We start from the raw sequence: 17,906 nt of genomic DNA on the forward strand, positions 1-17,906 counted from the left end.
GTCGGAGCACTTTTGAAAAAAATATGTGACGTCTTGATAAACCGAGCAGATATTTGAAGTTTACACAGCTACATTCTCGCCTGAAAATATGTTAAAAGTTTATTTTGTGACCTAGAAAGAGTAATAGGAGTAATATTAAAACTAACTAGCAACCACCATTGTTGAAAACTGGAATTGGCTGGGCTGCACTATGAATCCTGGAATAGATTGGGCCAAGAAGGATGCACCCGATCCTTCAAATCTGGGGAAATGAAGGACACATTTTTCGGCCGTGTTTGGGGGAGTCTTTGAATTTGGACAGGCTTCGCTGCGTCGCTGTACATAATTGGCCTACAAATGCGGCCTCTGAAGGATGCAGCTGCTAAATTTGGACACAGCTATGAAACCGGGCACTACTTCTTCTTCTTCGGGATTAACGGCAGCTGGCATCCCTGGACATGCAGTGCTGCATGTCCAGCACTGTTTACATTTTTCTGCAAGAGACTCATTCATCAGATAACGATGCATCTTTTTGGTCAAACCAATGGGGCAGCAAAATCCTGTTTAGCCATGGCTCAATGAGGTCGGGGGTGTAGCAATGTAATTTAATAATTTTCCTGGGGATCTTGTAGTGCAACAGACTGACTTGAATGGTCATTGGTGGATTGCTGTAATAAGAGTTGAAAGTTTGTTTTTCATTTTAGCCAACGTTTATGGATATAATAATGAAAGTCAGTATGAAAAGAAAAAAAAAACGCTTGGACACTGCGAGCATAATGGACAGGCTTTTGACGGGGCTCCCACACCACCGCAAAGCAGGAGATGAAGCATCGCCAAATATGTTTCCAAACCAATTTCCTTCCAAGCCAAAGACTAGAAAATATGGTGAAGCATATCTTCCCTTTGGCTTCACCTGCACAAGTGCCAAAGTAGGCCTACCCTGCAGAATTGGGTTTCCCTGCGTCGGGAGCACGCGCTGGGGTCTCCAAATCACGGACAAACAGTATCCCACATTCTTTTTTTTTTTTCAACATTATGTTTATTAAAGTTTTACATATATACATACATAAAGTACATACACAAACAAATTTACACAATAAACGAAACACAAGGTACATTCAATGAAAGCACTTGAGTCCCTCTTCTGCGGCATGCTCAATCGCACAATGCTGGCGCGGTCTCTGCGCACAGAAAATCTGCATTGCACACACACAAAAAAAAAATCTAACCTGAATTGAAATGAAAATAAATACGTTAACAATTAATTCTGTAGTGTGAGTCAGTAAGTGACTGGTGACTGGTATATACGCAGCCAATCAACGTCGTTGACAGGCTACGACAGCGTCCTTATGTGCCGACACCGGTGTTTTAGCTAGCAAAGCGGCGTGGCTGATGTGGAGTGAAGCCATGTTAATGACAACGTGTACAACCACTGGAGATGTGAGGACAGACGGAACAATTGACGGAAAAAGTGTGGACTTTATACCAGTTTTTAAATTGTGTTGATAGGCCACGTAAAACCAGAGTTATGATAAAAAATATGTGCAACATTTGTTTTTTTCCTGAATACTATCGTTGTTTATATTTACTGTGCAAAGAAACGGTAAAAATGTGTTTTATAAGGAAAGCGCTCAAAAGCACTCTCCGCCTGTGAGTGTAAACAAAACCAAAAAACTCCACCCTTTCCTATTGGTGGAAAAATGTACCATGTTGACCAATCAAAAAAACATATATGGCAACGCAGCATTTAGTTGTTTAGGAAGGGGGGAAGTTTTAGGAGTGATGGCGGTGTTTTGAGATGTGAGAGATTTGTGACGTTTAGCATGTTTGGAGTGTGTTGTCTTGTGTAGTTAGTGTGTAGTGTAGTCAATAGTTTTGTTGTGTGTGTCAGAACAACGAGGCTACTGCTGAATGTTACAGGTGTTACAGGAGTGTTACATCTCCTGTTGTCAGGCCTGCAGGTATCAGGCTGTTGTTCACCTTTATCTCATAGTGGACAGAAATTATTTTTTGCAGTGGCACAAAAAATTTGTGTGGCATCAAATTTGATGCAGAACAGCTGATTGTTCTGTAAAGAGTGTGAAATGTTTATTTAAAAAAATGCCTTGGCTGCATTTTAGGTAAATAGCTCCAAAAAACTTTGTTTGCATAACTCAGTTACTTTTTTGAAGAAGTAACTATAGAATTAACTGCCCAATATTGGTCATTATATACTGTATTTTGCAGCCAGAGTTACAGGACTGTCTCCCAGACCACAGACTCATACTCATTTTCGTGTTTTCAAAATTGGTGTTCAAGTTGTTTTTACTTCCAATAGTGTTAACATACAACACAGGTCATGAACGTTTTTTTTTTAAATTTTCATGTAAGTGGGCTAAAGCACTTAATTAAAAGTAGTCTAACATAAATGTAAATGCTATAATTTGATTATTTTAATAAAGCATGTAACTTGGATGGATTCGATGCTGGTGTGACCACAGTGCACATCTAATGTTGTTCACAGTGGTCCAAGGGAGCGCTCAGGGAGTTTGTGTGTTTACTCAGATACATGAAAAATTAGATGGAACATTGCACAGGAGCCAAAAGAACAGAATTCTACCACAGCAAATGAAATGCAAAAATCAGAGCCTATGGAAGCAAAAGACACTGGAGGACGGGAGAAGATAGAAAAAGAGGACTCGCTGCCATCAACTGCAATCTCTGTGCAGGAGCCTCTGAAAGGAAAAGACACTGAAGGACAGGAGAAGACAGAAAAAGAGGACTTGCCTGCATTGTCTGTACAGATTCCTGTGCTCTAATGATGGATGAAATGTACATCCACAAGATGACTGAGTTTGCAGGGGACCAGTTCCATGGCTATGTAGATATAGGCACTGGTGAAATTGACAACACACTTGCCACCCAGGCCTTGGTCCTCATGGTTGTGGCTGTTAATGAGTCATGGAAAATTCCCATTGCGTACTTCCTCATCGATGGTATGGATGGATCAGAGAAGGCCAATGTCATTCGGGAAAGCCTTAGCAGGCTTCATGAAGTTGGTGTTAAAGTTGTCTCCCTTACGTGTGATGCCACTACGAGTAACCTCGCCATGATAAGGGAACTTGGCGCAGAGTTAAATATTGACAACATGAAGCCCTACTTCTTTCATCCAGACAATCCCACACAAAAAGTGCATGTGATCCTGGATGCATGCCATATGCTAAAGCTTCTTCATAATGCCTTTGCATCTTCAATGGAATTTGAGACAGAAGATGGGAGGAAGATTAAGTGGAAGTACTTTGAAGCCCTTAATAAAATCCAAGATGAAGAGGGTCTGTGACTAGGTTTTTAACATTAATGATCGTGTATGTGACCTCACACAGTAAAGCTGATGTGAGGATCATCACAGTTTTGGTGGTTGTATGAACTTAATGCATAAAATAATAATTTGTTTTAATTAAAAAACTTTCCATCTGTCATTTCCTGAGTGTTTCAAAATAAAAGTCCTGTCTTTCATGTTTTGAATGTGAAGCTGTTCCTGTGATGCCTTCAAATCTGTTTCAGTCTGCAGTTTTTTACAGTTCAGACCCAAAGTGACTCAAACATTTACTTAAAAGAGGTTTTTGTTCGTCTGGGTTTTCCTGCTCAGCAGCGCTAAACAGGCAAAAGCAGAAATTTGCATATTACATTTGGCCCGCGAAGCCATACCAAATTATTATTAGAGATGGCCTACTGGTATTATACAGCTAATATATATATTGTTTAGTATTAAGCTTTGCTTGTTCCATATTCAGTTTTTCAGCAAAACTTGTTTTAGTCCATAAGAAGAGATTAATTCTTAAATCTGGAGGAAGATTTGTTTTTCAAAAAATATTAATGTTAGCCCGCGACCTTGTTCCAGTTTTGAATTTTGGCCCACTGTGTATTTGAGTTTGACACCCCTGTTTTAGAATAGGTTTAGAAATTAAAAATACTAATAACACACCAGGAAAAAGCCAACAGCACGAGTCCTGAAAGGCTTAAAGAGAAAATAAACGCACAAAGAATGAAACAAAAAGGCACAAAACCTCAAAACAAGAGTGAATTAAATCTGACCGACACACAAAGATGCTAAAAGCCCCAAACATGAACCTGTGAGGTCATTAATATCTGTGTGTGTGTGTGTGTGTACTTGTTTACATGTCTTTGTGGGGACCAAAATGCCCGTCCCCACAAGTTTGAAGACATTTTTGGGACTCAGGATGTGGTTTTAGTGTCAGGGACAGTCAGGTCAGGGTTAGGCATGCAGTCTTAATGGTTAGAGTAAAAGGCTGAGGAGAGCATGATGTCAAATAGATGTCCCCACAAGGATATGAAAACACAACCGTGTGTGTGTTACTGTGAATTTGTGAGAAAAGTGAAGATTTCAGAATCAGTGAGAAATGTTTCACTTCCTGTTGGTGAAGAAGAGCAGACTCCTCTTCAGCCACAGAAATGAAGAAGCTTTTATTTTGTCAGCCTGACAAACACGAGCTCAGCCACGAGCAGCGGCGACCCTGCAGAGGTGAAGGTCACAGTCAGAATCAGCGCTGGTGCCAGAGAACCGCTTTTCACTGGCTTTAATCTTGAAGGTTTCTCCAGATGTGGAACATTCATGCTAAACATTCAACATCTGACGACCGTCTCCGTGTAAAACACTGACAAACTCAAACTTTATACGGTAACTGACAGATTTATTCCTCCATTTTCAGGTATTTCACAATGAACTTGGATTAGTTTGATGATTTTATTCACGTTGGGTGAATAAAACCAGCCAAGAGGCTGATTCCTGCAGAGGAGAGTGGAGGAATCTGCAGGTTCTGTCTCTAACACACAACCAGAGCTTCAATCATAACAAGCACATAATAAAACCATGATCCCCCCCGATCGACTCTTTTAGCCTGTTTCCTCTGGATCGAACAGGATCTAACAAACCCCAGCTTCTGCTGGGACACTGGTCATCATGGGAGGAAAAAGATGGCTGCCGTGTTGCTGTTTCCTGTCTTACACCAGGGTTATACTTCCTGTATCTGTTTTTAATCAGAGGATGAACCTAAAGCTTTTAGTCTGCTCTACAACCCACCACCTATCCACACGTCTTCTAAGTGACTGGAAATCAGTAAAACTTCTACCAGACTTTAGTAAATATTGCATTAAGATGAGCAGACAGATTTTAATCTCAGCATCGCAGATTTTTCAGGACACTGGAAGAGTTCCTGCCGTGGATTTAGATGTTAGTGTTGTGTGGATGATCCCATTCTGTGATCTTTGTGTTACTAACACTGATGTTTTTACACTTTAGGACCCTCGAGACCTCTGCTGCTCAGCCGTCCTGATCGCTGCCTCCACTTTAACCAGTACCAGAGGCTGTAACCTCTGATCATTTCACCTGCACCGACAGTAAAACTCTTCTCCACAACCAAACGTGCCATAAACCCATCACAGCTTCATCATCAGCTCAGTCTCAGCAACATGCAACATGCAGCAGAAACTCTGCAGGGAACGTCTGAAGTCTGTTCTTCAGTTTTCCCAGCTCACTGTTTATTGAACATGAGACAGAAAAATAACTTCACCTTTAATGTGAAACTTTTATCGCCTGTGACATGTTTGCAGGTAGTCTTCGTGCTGTGATTTAGTGTCACAGCTATAAATAATCACACAAGGTAAAAACTACAAGTCCCAGCATCCTCTGTGTTTAGGGAGGAGCAGTGAAAGTGAAAGTGTTGATCCTCCGTTCAGAGCAGCAGGAGGAGAGTGAGAGCTGTGCTGAGGCAGGTGAGTGTTAACACCGCTCTGACATTACTGTGTCTCTGTGGCGGGAACAACAGGCTCCATCAGTGGAGGCAAAAATAATCAGACTTTGGTTTTTCAAAGGAAACATCTTTATGTCGGGAGAAGCCGCGCGCTCATTGGATAACGACTTGTCAATCTCAAGTTATTAGCCAATGAACGCGCAGTTCACAGTAAGACCCGCCTTTAACACGACATTTTTAAAAACTAAAATGGCGACAGAAACTCTGAATGGAGTTCAGGCTGATTTTATGAAAGTGCGACGTTTGAGCCACTTCCTGTTCTCAGTCCCGGCGTCCTGATCACCGAGGTTTCTGTTGCTCTGATATCTGATATTGATTATATCGGTAAACAGGCTGTAGGCAGAAACATCAGGTCTAATCTGAAAATCCCTTCAGAAACAAACTTATGTCCGTGTGATGCCGCACGCTGATTGGATAACCACCTGTCAGTCTCAGGGTATTAGCCAATGAGCGCGCAGATTCACAGTAAGCCCGTATCAAGTCATTCTTTTAAACTAACACATCGACAGTAAAACTGTAACGTGTCCTGTGATCTATAAACACTCTGTGATGAATAATCTGAAGTTTTTTTGATCCTGGCAGTAGTTTCCTGTCACAGAGCAGAAGCTGCAGGCAGTTTTTGGCAGCTTTATATTTAATTTTTTCCAAAATAAATCAATAAAGGTAGAAAAGAACTCTCAGTGACATTAAAAATCTATTTTTAAAGACAGATGTGACCAAGTGCAACAAATATAAGATGATATGTTTACAGATATTTGAAGTATTGATCATACTTCAGATCAATAGAAGAGCACCTCTTCAACCTGAGCCTGAGGTTGGGAAGAGTCCCACAGCTCTGGAAAACCTCCTGTGTTGTACCAGTGCCAAAGACTTCACGCCCCAAGGACCTCAACAGCTACAGGCCGGTGGCTCTGACATCCCACCTGATGAAGACCCTGGAGCGGTTGGTCCTGGCTCAGCTTCGGCGCCTAACAAGCTCATCACTGGACCCACTTCAGTTTGCCTACCAGCCTGGCATTGGAGCGGATGATGCCGTCATTCACCTCCTACATCGTTCCCTCGCTCACCTGGAGACCGCTGGAAGCACTGTGAGAATCATGTTCTTTGATTTCTCCAGTGCCTTCAACACTATTCTTCCCTCGGTTCTGAAGGACAAGCTGGAGAACTCTGGAGTGGACCATCACCTCACTACCTGGATTTTGGACTACCTCACCGACCGACCACAGTATGTGAGGACTCAGGGCTGTGTGTCGGACAGGGTCGTCTGCAGTACGGGGGCCCCACAGGGAACGGTTCTGGCTCCGTTCCTCTTCACCATCTACACTGCAGACTTCTCCCACAATTCCACCCAGTGCTTCCTGCAGAAGTTCTCTGATGACTCTGCAATAGTCGGCCTCATCACTGATGGGGACGACAAGGAGTACAGAGGACTGACTCAAGACTTTGTGGACTGGTGCCAGCTGAACTACCTCCAGATCAACGCCAGTAAAACCAAGGAGCTGGTGGTAGACTTCCGCAGGCACAAGCATTCTCCACTGCAACCACTGAACATCCAGGGTATGGACATTGAGGCTGTGGACAGCTACAGGTACCTTGGTGTTCATCTGAACAACAGACTGGACTGGACTCATAACTCAGACGCCCTCTACAGGAAAGGGCAGAGCAGGTTGTACCTGCTGCGGAGACTCAGGTCGTTTGGGGTGGAGGGCCCACTCCTGAAGAAATTCTATGACTCTGTGGTGGCTTCTGCTATCTTTTATGGTGTGGTCTGCTGGGGCGGCAGCATCTCTGCTGGGGACAGGAAGAGACTGAACAGGGTGATCCGAAGGGCCAGCTCTGTTCTAGGATGCCCTCTGGACCCAGTGGAGGTGGTGAGTGACAGGAGAACGGCGGCTAAGCTGTCATCCCTGTTGGACAACGTCTCCCACCCCATGCAGCAGACTGTGACAGCACTGAGCAGCTCCTTCAGTGGGAGACTGCGGCACCCACGGTGTGGGACGGAGAGATTTCGCAGGTCTTTCCTCCCCACTGCTGTCAGACTCCACAACAAAGACTTTAACTGAACAAACACACACATCCACACATGTGCAATAACACTAAGTGCAATAATCTTTTCTGGCATCGTTGTATTTTTACTCAGTTGTATATAGTATTTGTATTTGTATTCTATTTTTATCTTATTGTATATTTTTATTCTATTTTATTCTACTGTATATAGTATATTATTTTATTCTATTCTGTACAGCTGTGTACTGTATTTATTCTTATTGTATTCTAATTTTTGCGTCATAACTTTTGCACTGTCCACTTCCTGCTGTGACAAAACAAATTTCCCACGTGTGGGACTAATAAAGGTTATCTTATCTTATCTTATCTTATCTTATCTTATCTTATCTTATCTTATCTTATCTTATGTAGAACACAGAGCAGGCCCAATAACACAGAGTCATCCTGCTCACAAACAGCACTTTGGTTTCATGAGCTCACTTCCTGCAGTGATCCTCAGCTTCTCTCCAAAGGAGCTGTAACATGTGGGCTCCTCACCATGATGATGATCCCAAACACTCTGAGTTCCTTCATCCACCTGATCATGTACTTATTAAATAATGTGATAGTTTTGGTGTTTTTTAAAGACTTTGAGCCTCTAAAATAACTGGTTTGGACTTTAGGGCCAAAGCTCCAACATTAGAATCCCGTCAGTGTGATGCTTCCAGTACAACAACACCTCTGAGTGTGTGTGTTTACCTCTCAGACTAACCCCACCCTGACATCAAGAAGATGGAGGAAGAGGACGGAGCAGCATCTGCAGCATCCAGCTGTGTGTCTGTGAGGAGTGACGGGGTTACACAAACACCTCCACCTTACAGTCATGGACCTGCAGCAATAATGTAAGAACACTCCTAACTTTATTAGTCATTTCAACATAACCATGACAGAATCATTGATCTGTGATTGGTTCAAACTGTTTGATCTGAGTTTGATTTTTATTGACTTGTTTTCTTGCTAAGATCTGAACTCTGTAAGTTTAAGTGAAGTCAGTGCAGCAGAATCAGAGAGGAGAGCTGAGAACAAATTGAGTTCATTCAGAGACAGAAAAACTGGCTGATGATTGGCTGACCTGTCAGCGTTATGAAGCAGACACAATATCACAGAGTGATCAGCTGATCATATGGCTGTCAGAGAGAACTGATCAGTTATTGATGTTTGTGTTTGCAGAGGTCAGTGGTCACAGTCTCCAGCATCCAGCTGTGCGTCTGTGAGGAGTGACTGGTCCAGAGAAAGACCTCCAGACTTCAGTAATGAACCTGCACCAACAAAGGTCTTCAATCATGGAGCTCAGCTGACCATGTAAGAGAGCTGCTGACTCATTTACGGGTGTTTGAAATTCTGTGACCACTTTGTAATTATTCAATTCAATTATCTTTTTAAAAGTCAGGTCAAGGCTCCAAAAGCCCAAAGGTGATATAAGGGTGGTGACTCACAACAGTTTTTGTTTGCTGGATCATTTTAGTTCAGCTGGGTGTCTTTCCTTTTGTTATATTTCTTTAAGAGTTCAAAATGTGTTAATTACATAAATAAAATGTAATTTTCTCTGTAGCACTTCATGGATTTCACAAGCAACACACCTTAGTTGTTCACACAAAGCATAAAGGTAAAAAACAATATATACAGTGTTATCTTCATTTTAGATGTCAAAAAGTATTTGTGGCTCCCAGTGTTTTCTTTTGCGTGGAAACCGGCTCCAAATGGCTCTTTGGGTGTTAAAGGTTGCTGACCCCTGACCTAATGGTATATTTTTTTTGGCTGGATCGTTCTATAAAAACCTGAATCAAATCTGAGAAAAGTTTCCACCTGACCTATTGAATGTTATTGAAGCCAGAAGTTTGCCTTCATACTGTGTTTCTTGCATGTCTTTTGTGGTATACTAATTGATGTGAAATGAATGCAATGTGGTTGTATTTGCAGAGGTCAGAGATCACAGTCTCCAGTATCCAGCTGTGTGTCTGTGAGGAGTGACGTGTCCAAAGACAGACCCCCATATGTCAGTGATGAACCTGCACCAACAGTGAATTTCATTCATGGAGCTCAGCTGACCATGTAAGAGAGCTGCTAAGTCAGAGTTCAAAGGATGTTTCTATAAATGTGTTCTACCAGTGACATCATAAATGATTCCTAATGGTGGTCCGGGTACGATAATGCTAGTATTAATCCTAGTAGTAATGCAATCCAAGGTAATGATTTCTTCTCTGTTGATGTGAACATCTCTGCAGCAGTCTGTACTCTAATCTGAGACAACTATTACTGACAGAAACCATCACATCATCCAGTTTGTGTGTTTGCAGCTGCTTAAACTATTTTAAACAGAGATTAATCAGTAATTCATGTCATATGAATGTGATGTGTTTGTGTTTGCAGAGGTCAGAGGTCACAGTCTCCAGTATCCAGCTGTGTATCTGTGAGGAGTGACTGGTCCAAAGACATACCTCTAAACTTCAGTCATGAACCTGCAGCAACAATGTTCTTCAGTCATGGAGCTCAGCTGACCATGTAAGAGAGCTGCTGACTCATTTACGGGTGTTTGAAATTCTGTGACCACTTTGTAATTTTATAGGTCTACATAAAAGTGATCTTAAACTTAAAGGAGACAAAGATGACCCAGAACACAAATGAGAGAGGAATATTGGACTCAGGATAATAATCTGAACTGAGTCATCAGAAACAGAAAGATGGTCTCAACAGGCCACTGAGCTGATCTCCAAAGAAAGAAGAAGATTGAAGAGTCCGAGGCTGTTTATTTGTCACAGGCATCGTCAAACACGTACAACACAGTGAAATGTGCTGAGCTGCTCCTGTGACTGGACAAAACATTAGAAACAATCATTAAATGAAATAATGAAACATTGTGCAGATGTAATGTTAAAGTGCTTTGTGCCACATTAGCACAGCATGTACTGACAGAGCAGTGCAAGCAGAACAAAGCAAATGAGCAAAGTGATGTAAACAGAGTAACTGAACAGAGTGAGCAGAGTAATATCAGCAGTAATGAAGCAGCAGGATCAGTGTAGCAGCGTGTGACGTCATAATGAATCAGGTATGATCTGAAATATGACAGTGAGACAAGAACATGATGTAAGGTCCTGTTTAAACCCTGATGGTGATGCTATGAGGGGAGCATGTTCTGATTTAGGACTTGGATGGTCTGAGGATAGAAGCTCCTCTCTGTTTGTGTCCTGATGGTGCAGAAGCTTCTGCCTGATTGTGGAAGGAGCTGAAGCCAGCATCATCCCAGAGGTGAAGCTCCTCTGTGTGCAGACCTGAGGTCAGATTCCTCCAGGCTGATGTTCAGGATCTACAGAAACGTGTGGTTGTAGTTATTGCTGCACTGTGTGCTGACAGCAGATACTCAGAACAAAGCGCTGCACACGTGTTCTTTACAAACATCTCTACATAGAAAATATGGATTATGGCAGTGAATGAACACGTTTCTGTCATTTGTTTCATTGTCTTCTTTTTTCTGCCTGTGTTCATGTGATTAATGTCTAACACATAAACAGGTTTGTAATCAAACATCACATCATCAGGGAGGCATCATGAAACAAAATTACTGCTGGAGGCTGAACTCAATTTGGTGGCAATGTTCAAAAATATCACTCGGATCATTTCAAAGCTTTTACTTCTTCTTTTTCACTTCTGTAAAATAAGAGAAAGAAAATCAGAACCCAGAAGTTCACTTCCTGCTGACTGAACTCTTTCAAAATAAAGCTGAAAGCTCTTAATGTGACACCGCTGCTCCACCACAGTTTTTAGAGGAGGTCAAAGGTCAGTTCAAAGTGATGGATCCCAAACTTCCAGTACATCCAGTGAAGGACATAATCAGCTCTGTGATGAAGGCTTTTACTGTGGAGTTTGTAGGCTGATCACTCTGTGTTTAATAAGACAGGAACAGCAAAGGAAACTTGGATTCTGAACTCAAACTCAAGTTTCTCCACTTTGACTTTTCTCTGTGACCATCAGAGCTTCTGCACAGTGTCATCAAATCTGGATGTTTGTCACTGACAGTCAATGATTTTAGTGATAAAGAAATGTGTTCACAGAGGGAGGAAGAGGAGTGGTGTCTGTGAGGAGGAGCAGCTGTCCTGCTGTGCTTTGTGTCAGAACGTCCTGAAGGATCCAGTCTCTACCAGCTGTGGACACTGGTTCTGCAGACAGTGCATCTCCTCATACTGGGACCAGTCTGCTTCATCAGGAGACTTGTCCTGTCCCCAGTGTGGAGAAAGATCCAGAAGCAGAGCTGGACTGCAGACAGCCAGTCAGAGCAGCTGTGTACAAAGTAAGACTGAACATCTGTCTGCTGATGGACTCATTTCTGAAAACTGGACTTCTTGTTGTTGTTCAGACATTAAAGAGTTTTATTTCTGTTTTTCTTTCTTTCAGCAGATGTTGGTCTGCAGGAGGTTTTAGATGAACATAAGATCAGTCTGAGGAGGAGATGTGAACGTGTGACTGAAGGAAGTGATGAAACAGGAAGTAGAACCCTCCTCAACAGGATCTACACTGAGCTCTACATCACAGAGGGACAGAGTGAAGAGGTTCATACCCAACATGAGGTGAGGCAGCTGGAGACAGCTTCCAAGATGGACGCCCTCCATGACAGTCCAATCAGGTGCCAGGACATCTTTAAAGCCTTACCTGACCAACAGAGACCCATCAGAGTGGTTCTGACCAACGGCGTGGCTGGTGTTGGAAAAACCTTCGCAGTGCAGAAGTTCACTCTGGACTGGGCAGAGGGCTTGGAGAACCAACATGTCAGTGTGGTGGTTCTGCTTTCATTCAGGGAGCTGAACCTGATCAGAGATGAGCAGTGCAGTCTTCTGGAGCTGCTCCATGTTTTCCATCCAACATTACAGAAGGTCACAGCAGAGAAGCTGGCTGTCTCTCAGCTTTTGTTCATCTTTGACGGCCTGGATGAAACCAGACTTTCATTGGATTTCACCAACAGGAAGCTGCTTTCTGATGTCACACAGAAGTCATCAGTCAGCCAGCTGCTGACAAACCTCATCCAAGGGAATCTGCTTCCCTCGGCTCTCGTCTGGATAACTTCCCGACCTGCAGCAGCCAATCAGATCCCTCCTACGTGTGTTGACAGGCTAACAGAAGTACGAGGCTTCAATGACGCCCAGAAGGAGGAGTACTTCAGGAGGAGATTCAGTGATGAAGAGCTGTCCAGCAGAATCATCTCCCACATAAAGACATCCAGGAGCCTCCACATCATGTGTAGTATCCCAGTCTTCTGCTGGATCACTGCTACAGTTCTGGAGCACATGTTGACTACAGAGCAGAGAGGAGAGCTGCCCAAGACCCTGACTGACATGTACTCACACTTCCTGCTGGTTCAGACAAAGAGGAAGAAGAACAAGTACCATGAGGGACGTGAGACGAGTCCACAGGAGCTCACGGAGGCTGACAGGGAAGTTCTTCTGAAGCTGGGGAGGCTGGCGTTTGAACATCTGGAGAAAGGAAACATCATGTTCTACCAAGAAGACCTGGAGCAGTGTGGTCTGGATGTGACAGAGGCCTCGGTGTACTCAGGAGTTTGTACAGAGATCTTCAAAAGAGAGTGTGTGATCTTCCAGAAACCAGTCTACTGCTTTGTTCATCTGAGCATTCAGGAGTTTCTGGCTGCAGTCTACATGTTCCACTGTCACACCAACAGGAAGACAGAGGTGCTGAAGGACTTCCTGGAAAATAATCCAGATGATCCTTACTATTACATTTCATTTTCGGATGATTTGCTGATGAGAGTCATGTCTAAATCCCTCCAGAGTAAAAACGGTCGTCTGGACCTGTTTGTTCGCTTCCTTCATGGCCTTTGTCTGGAGTCCAACCAGAGACTCTTAGGAGGTCTGCTGGGTCAGACAGAGAATATTCCAGAAACCATCCAGAGAGTCATCAAGAGCCTGAAGGAGATGAACAGTGATAAAATCTCTCCTGACAGAAGCATCAACATCTTCCACTGTCTGATGGAGATGAACGACCTCTCAGTACATCAGGAGATCCAAGAGTTCCTGAAGTCAGAGAACAGATCAGAGAAGAAACTCTCTGAGATCCACTGCTCAGCTCTGGCCTTCATGCTGCAGATGTCAGAGGAGGTTCTGGATGAGTTGGACCTGCAGAAGTACAACACATCAGAGCAGGGACGACACAGACTGATTCCAGCTGTGAGAAACTGCAGAAAGGCTCGGTGAGTCCAGATGTGATCATTAACACCTTTAATTAGTGTAGATCAGTAGGGCTGTGCGATATGACCAAAATCTCATATCCCGATATAAGACATCTATTGTCTCAACAACGATATAAATCACAAAAAGTTTACATTTTCTGTAAATTCTGTGAATCTCGGGCAGCTCGACTTGTGTGAAGTGTTTCCAGCTGGGCGTCATGTACCTGGAGTCGAGTGTTTTAACCTTGTTTTAGACATAAGTTGTAACAGCCAATATTTCTTTGAGTATTTATTACATGGCGTGCTGCGGGGAAAAGCCTGTTCTAACGTTTGAGTCTAAGGCTTATTTTCTAGCACCTGACGGCTCTTTTTGCTTGTCATCCGTAAACACTCTGCATACTCTTTCACATGATTCCATTTATTTTGAAAGGTCTCAACAGGATCTTGAGCTTTATTGTGAAAGGTTTATGTGGAAAATAAACAAGCGGACACGCGATGGTTTTACCGTCGTTGTTGCTAACGACAACGCATAAAAACAGGCACTTTTCCGTGCGTAGTGTGGTTATATTAAATATAAGAGAAAGAGAACTTAATTAACTAAATTAATATAACAAGTACAGTGACCATCAAAACCATGAAAAATTATTGCCGTAAACAGTTAATTTTGCGAACTGCGAAACAAACGATAGCGTAAAATGAAACCATAGACGTTTTTATATCGTCATCCAATATATATGATTATATCAAACTGCCCAATAGATCAGTACATTTTTTTTTCCTGACTTGTTAAAAAAGTTTATTGAAAATCTTCATTTTTTATCATTTATAGAGAAATATGCCACCACATAGGTGTGTGTCTTTGTTCAGCACCTTAGAAACCAAAATCTGCTTCTTGTAGTTGTTTCCCGTCACCAGGGGGCAGTGTTGCAGCGTGAAACATCTGTGTTGTTTTTGTTAATTTTACTGAGCTCATGCTGTGTACCTACTGCTGGCGCACAGAGCTCGGACTGATCCTCCAGGAATGGTGGCAGCTTACTGGCCAAGAGGCAGTGATGTCATACCTGTTGCTCTCTAATCTGGATCTTAAACTGCTCTGGCATAAGTTCACAGCATATGTTACCATGGCAATTTACCCCGGTAAAAACTAGACATGGAGAGATCCGATATAACGTATCGGTATCGGTCCGATAGTGACCTAAATTACTGGATCAGATATCGGAGACAAATAAAAAATTTTTTAATCCGATCCGAAGTATCACAAAATCACCTCACAAAACTTGCTACATGGCATAACCCAGCTCATGACCTTAGCACAGTAGATCAGTATTCGTCACGTGATAGAGCGGCTGTTGCGTGCGAGGCCTGTCGGCGGTCTGGTTGAGCATTTGGAGCCTTTCTACGTGCCTCCAAACTGCAGCATTTCATCTCGGAGAAAACTACAGGGAGTGCAGAATTATTAGGTAAATGAGTATTTTGTCCACATCATCCTCTTCATGCATGTTGTCTTACTCCAAGCTGTATAGGCCCGAAAGCCTACTACCAATTAAGCATATTAGGTGATGTGCATCTCTGTAATGAGAAGGGGTGTGGTCTAATGACATCAACACCCTATATCAGGTGTGCATAATTATTAGGCAACGTCCTTTCCTTTGGCAAAATGGGTCAAAAGAAGGACTTGACAGGCTCAGAAAAGTCAAAAATAGTGAGATATCTTGCAGAGGGATGCAGCAGTCTCAAAATTGCAAAGCTTCTGAAGCGTGATCATCGAACAATCAAGCGTTTCATTCAAAATAGTCAACAGGGTCGCAAGAAGCGTGTGGAAAAACCAAGGCGCAAAATAACTGCCCATGAACTGAGAAAAGTCAAGCGTGCAGCTGCCAAGATGCCACTTGCCACCAGTTTGGCCATATTTCAGAGCTGCAACATCACTGGAGTGCCCAAAAGCACAAGGGGTGCAATACTCAGAGACATGGCCAAGGTAAGAAAGGCTGAAAGACGACCACCACTGAACAAGACACACAAGCTGAAACGTCAAGACTGGGCCAAGAAATATCTCAAGACTGGTTTTTCTAAGGTTTTATGGACTGATGAAATGAGAGTGAGTCTTGATGGGCCAGATGGATGGGCCCGTGGCTGGATTGGTAAAGGGCAGAGAGCTCCAGTCCGACTCAGACGCCAGCAAGGTGGAGGTGGAGTACTGGTTTGGGCTGGTATCATCAAAGATGAGCTTGTGGGGCCTTTTCGGGTTGAGGATGGAGTCGAGCTCAACTCCCAGTCCTGCTGCCAGTTTCTGGAAGACACATTCTTCAAGCAGTGGTACAGGAAGAAGTCTGCATCCTTCAAGAAAAACATGATTTTCATGCAGGACAATGCTCCATCACACGCGCCCAAGTACTCCACAGCGTGGCTGGCAAGAAAGGGTATAAAAGAAGAAAAACTAATGACATGGCCACCTTGTTCACCTGATCTGAACCCCATTGAGAACCTGTGGTCCATCATCAAATGTGAGATTTACAAGGAGGGAAAACAGTACACCTCTCTGAACAGTGTCTGGGAGGCTGTGGTTGCTGCTGCACGCAATGTTGATGGTGAACAGATCAAAACACTGACAGAATCCATGGATGGCAGGCTTTTGAGTGTCCTTGCAAAGAAAGGTGGCTATATTGGTCACTGATTTGTTTTTTTGTTTTTGAATGTCAGAAATGTATATTTGTGAATGTGGAGATGTTATATTGGTTTCACTGGTAAAAATAAATAATTGAAATGGGTATATATTTGTTTTTTGTTAAGTTGCCTAATAATTATGCACAGTAATAGTCACCTGCACACACAGATATCCCCCTAAAATAGCTAAAACTAAAAACAAACTAAAAACTACTTCCAAAAACATTCAGCTTTGATATTAATGAGTTTTTTGGGTTCATTGAGAACATGGTTGTTGTTCAATAATAAAATTATTCCTCAAAAATACAACTTGCCTAATAATTCTGCACTCCCTGTAGAAGTAAAGCAAGTGTGTAAGTTCAACTCTGAATGTTTGTATAGCTTTTCCACATTAAGCTTAACAACTGATTTATGGAGCCACAGCTGGACTGGCCATCGGAATTTTATGTTTAGGCGAAAAGGAATCGATTTCTCCCGGACTTCAGCGAGAGTGAAACAAAGACACAAAGCTGGAGTTATTCTGTGTCTTTGCTGCACAGCTGCCTCTTCTCCTCTCATTCTCTCCCCCTCCCTCTCCTGTTGCTACTTCAATCATGAAACTGATCAATGATCAGCTGATCGGCTTTTCTCTCTTGTTTGTTTATCACCCACTTTGCGCCAGAAAGAGGAAACCGCCGGATGTTGCGTTAATCAACAGCAGCACGTTTAAGCTTGATCAGCTGTTGTTAGAATTTATTTAATATTAATTTCTAGTATCAGCTGGTGTTTGCTGGAGCCACAGATGTAAAGCTGCTGGTCATGATGTCGGTTTGGATATGTGGTAAGAGGGAAACATGAAGATGAAACCAGGAGATGTCCTTACTGAATCATCAGAGCTGAACAGGTGATGGAGAAACAGGTTTACCTTTTAGGTGACATGAATGAGTTATGAACTGTTTCTGAGAGACAAATAACACCAGGATCCTTTTCTATGTAGCAGACAGGGAGGAGGGTGGGTGGTGGTTCCCTATTTTGTGGCTGGTTATTAGTTAGGTTGTTTAATATTTCCGCTAAGTACTCTTTAGAATACCAGAATTGGGAGGATGGTGCAGGTTTAAGTTTATTAGATTGATCAGTGTAGCTGAACTATGAAATATTTTGGGTGCAGTGTATTTTTTGGATACAGCAGGGTTCGTACGGGTGCTTGAAATCCTTGAAAATGCTTGACTTTTAATGTTGTCCTTTTAAGGTTT

General features: G+C 42.7%; 1 protein-coding gene across 3 annotated transcripts in view; it reads left to right on the top strand.

The window, feature by feature from the left end:
• Positions 1-5,718: 5,718 nt before the first annotated feature.
• Positions 5,719-17,906, top strand: part of LOC146563538 (NACHT, LRR and PYD domains-containing protein 12-like) — a 41,269-nt gene continuing 29,081 nt past the window's right edge. The window contains exons 1-7 of one of the 3 annotated variants that reach the window (XM_085290703.1): positions 5,719-5,751; positions 8,542-8,677; positions 9,006-9,137; positions 9,756-9,887; positions 10,206-10,337; positions 11,885-12,120; positions 12,225-14,031. In XM_085290703.1, the coding sequence (XP_085146829.1) occupies positions 8,568-8,677; positions 9,006-9,137; positions 9,756-9,887; positions 10,206-10,337; positions 11,885-12,120; positions 12,225-14,031 (2,549 nt within the window). In that variant the 5' untranslated portion in view covers positions 5,719-5,751; positions 8,542-8,567. The remainder of the gene's footprint in view (positions 5,752-8,541; positions 8,678-9,005; positions 9,138-9,755; positions 9,888-10,205; positions 10,338-11,884; positions 12,121-12,224; positions 14,032-17,906) is intronic. The other 2 variants (XM_085290704.1, XM_085290705.1) reach the window with 2 other exon arrangements.

This window comes from Mchenga conophoros, linkage group LG11 (genome assembly GCF_057382185.1).
Source record: "Mchenga conophoros isolate Kocher_MC1m ecotype Shallow Benthic linkage group LG11, M_conophoros_male_GT1.1, whole genome shotgun sequence".
NCBI classification, from domain to species: Eukaryota; Metazoa; Chordata; class Actinopteri; order Cichliformes; family Cichlidae; genus Mchenga; species Mchenga conophoros.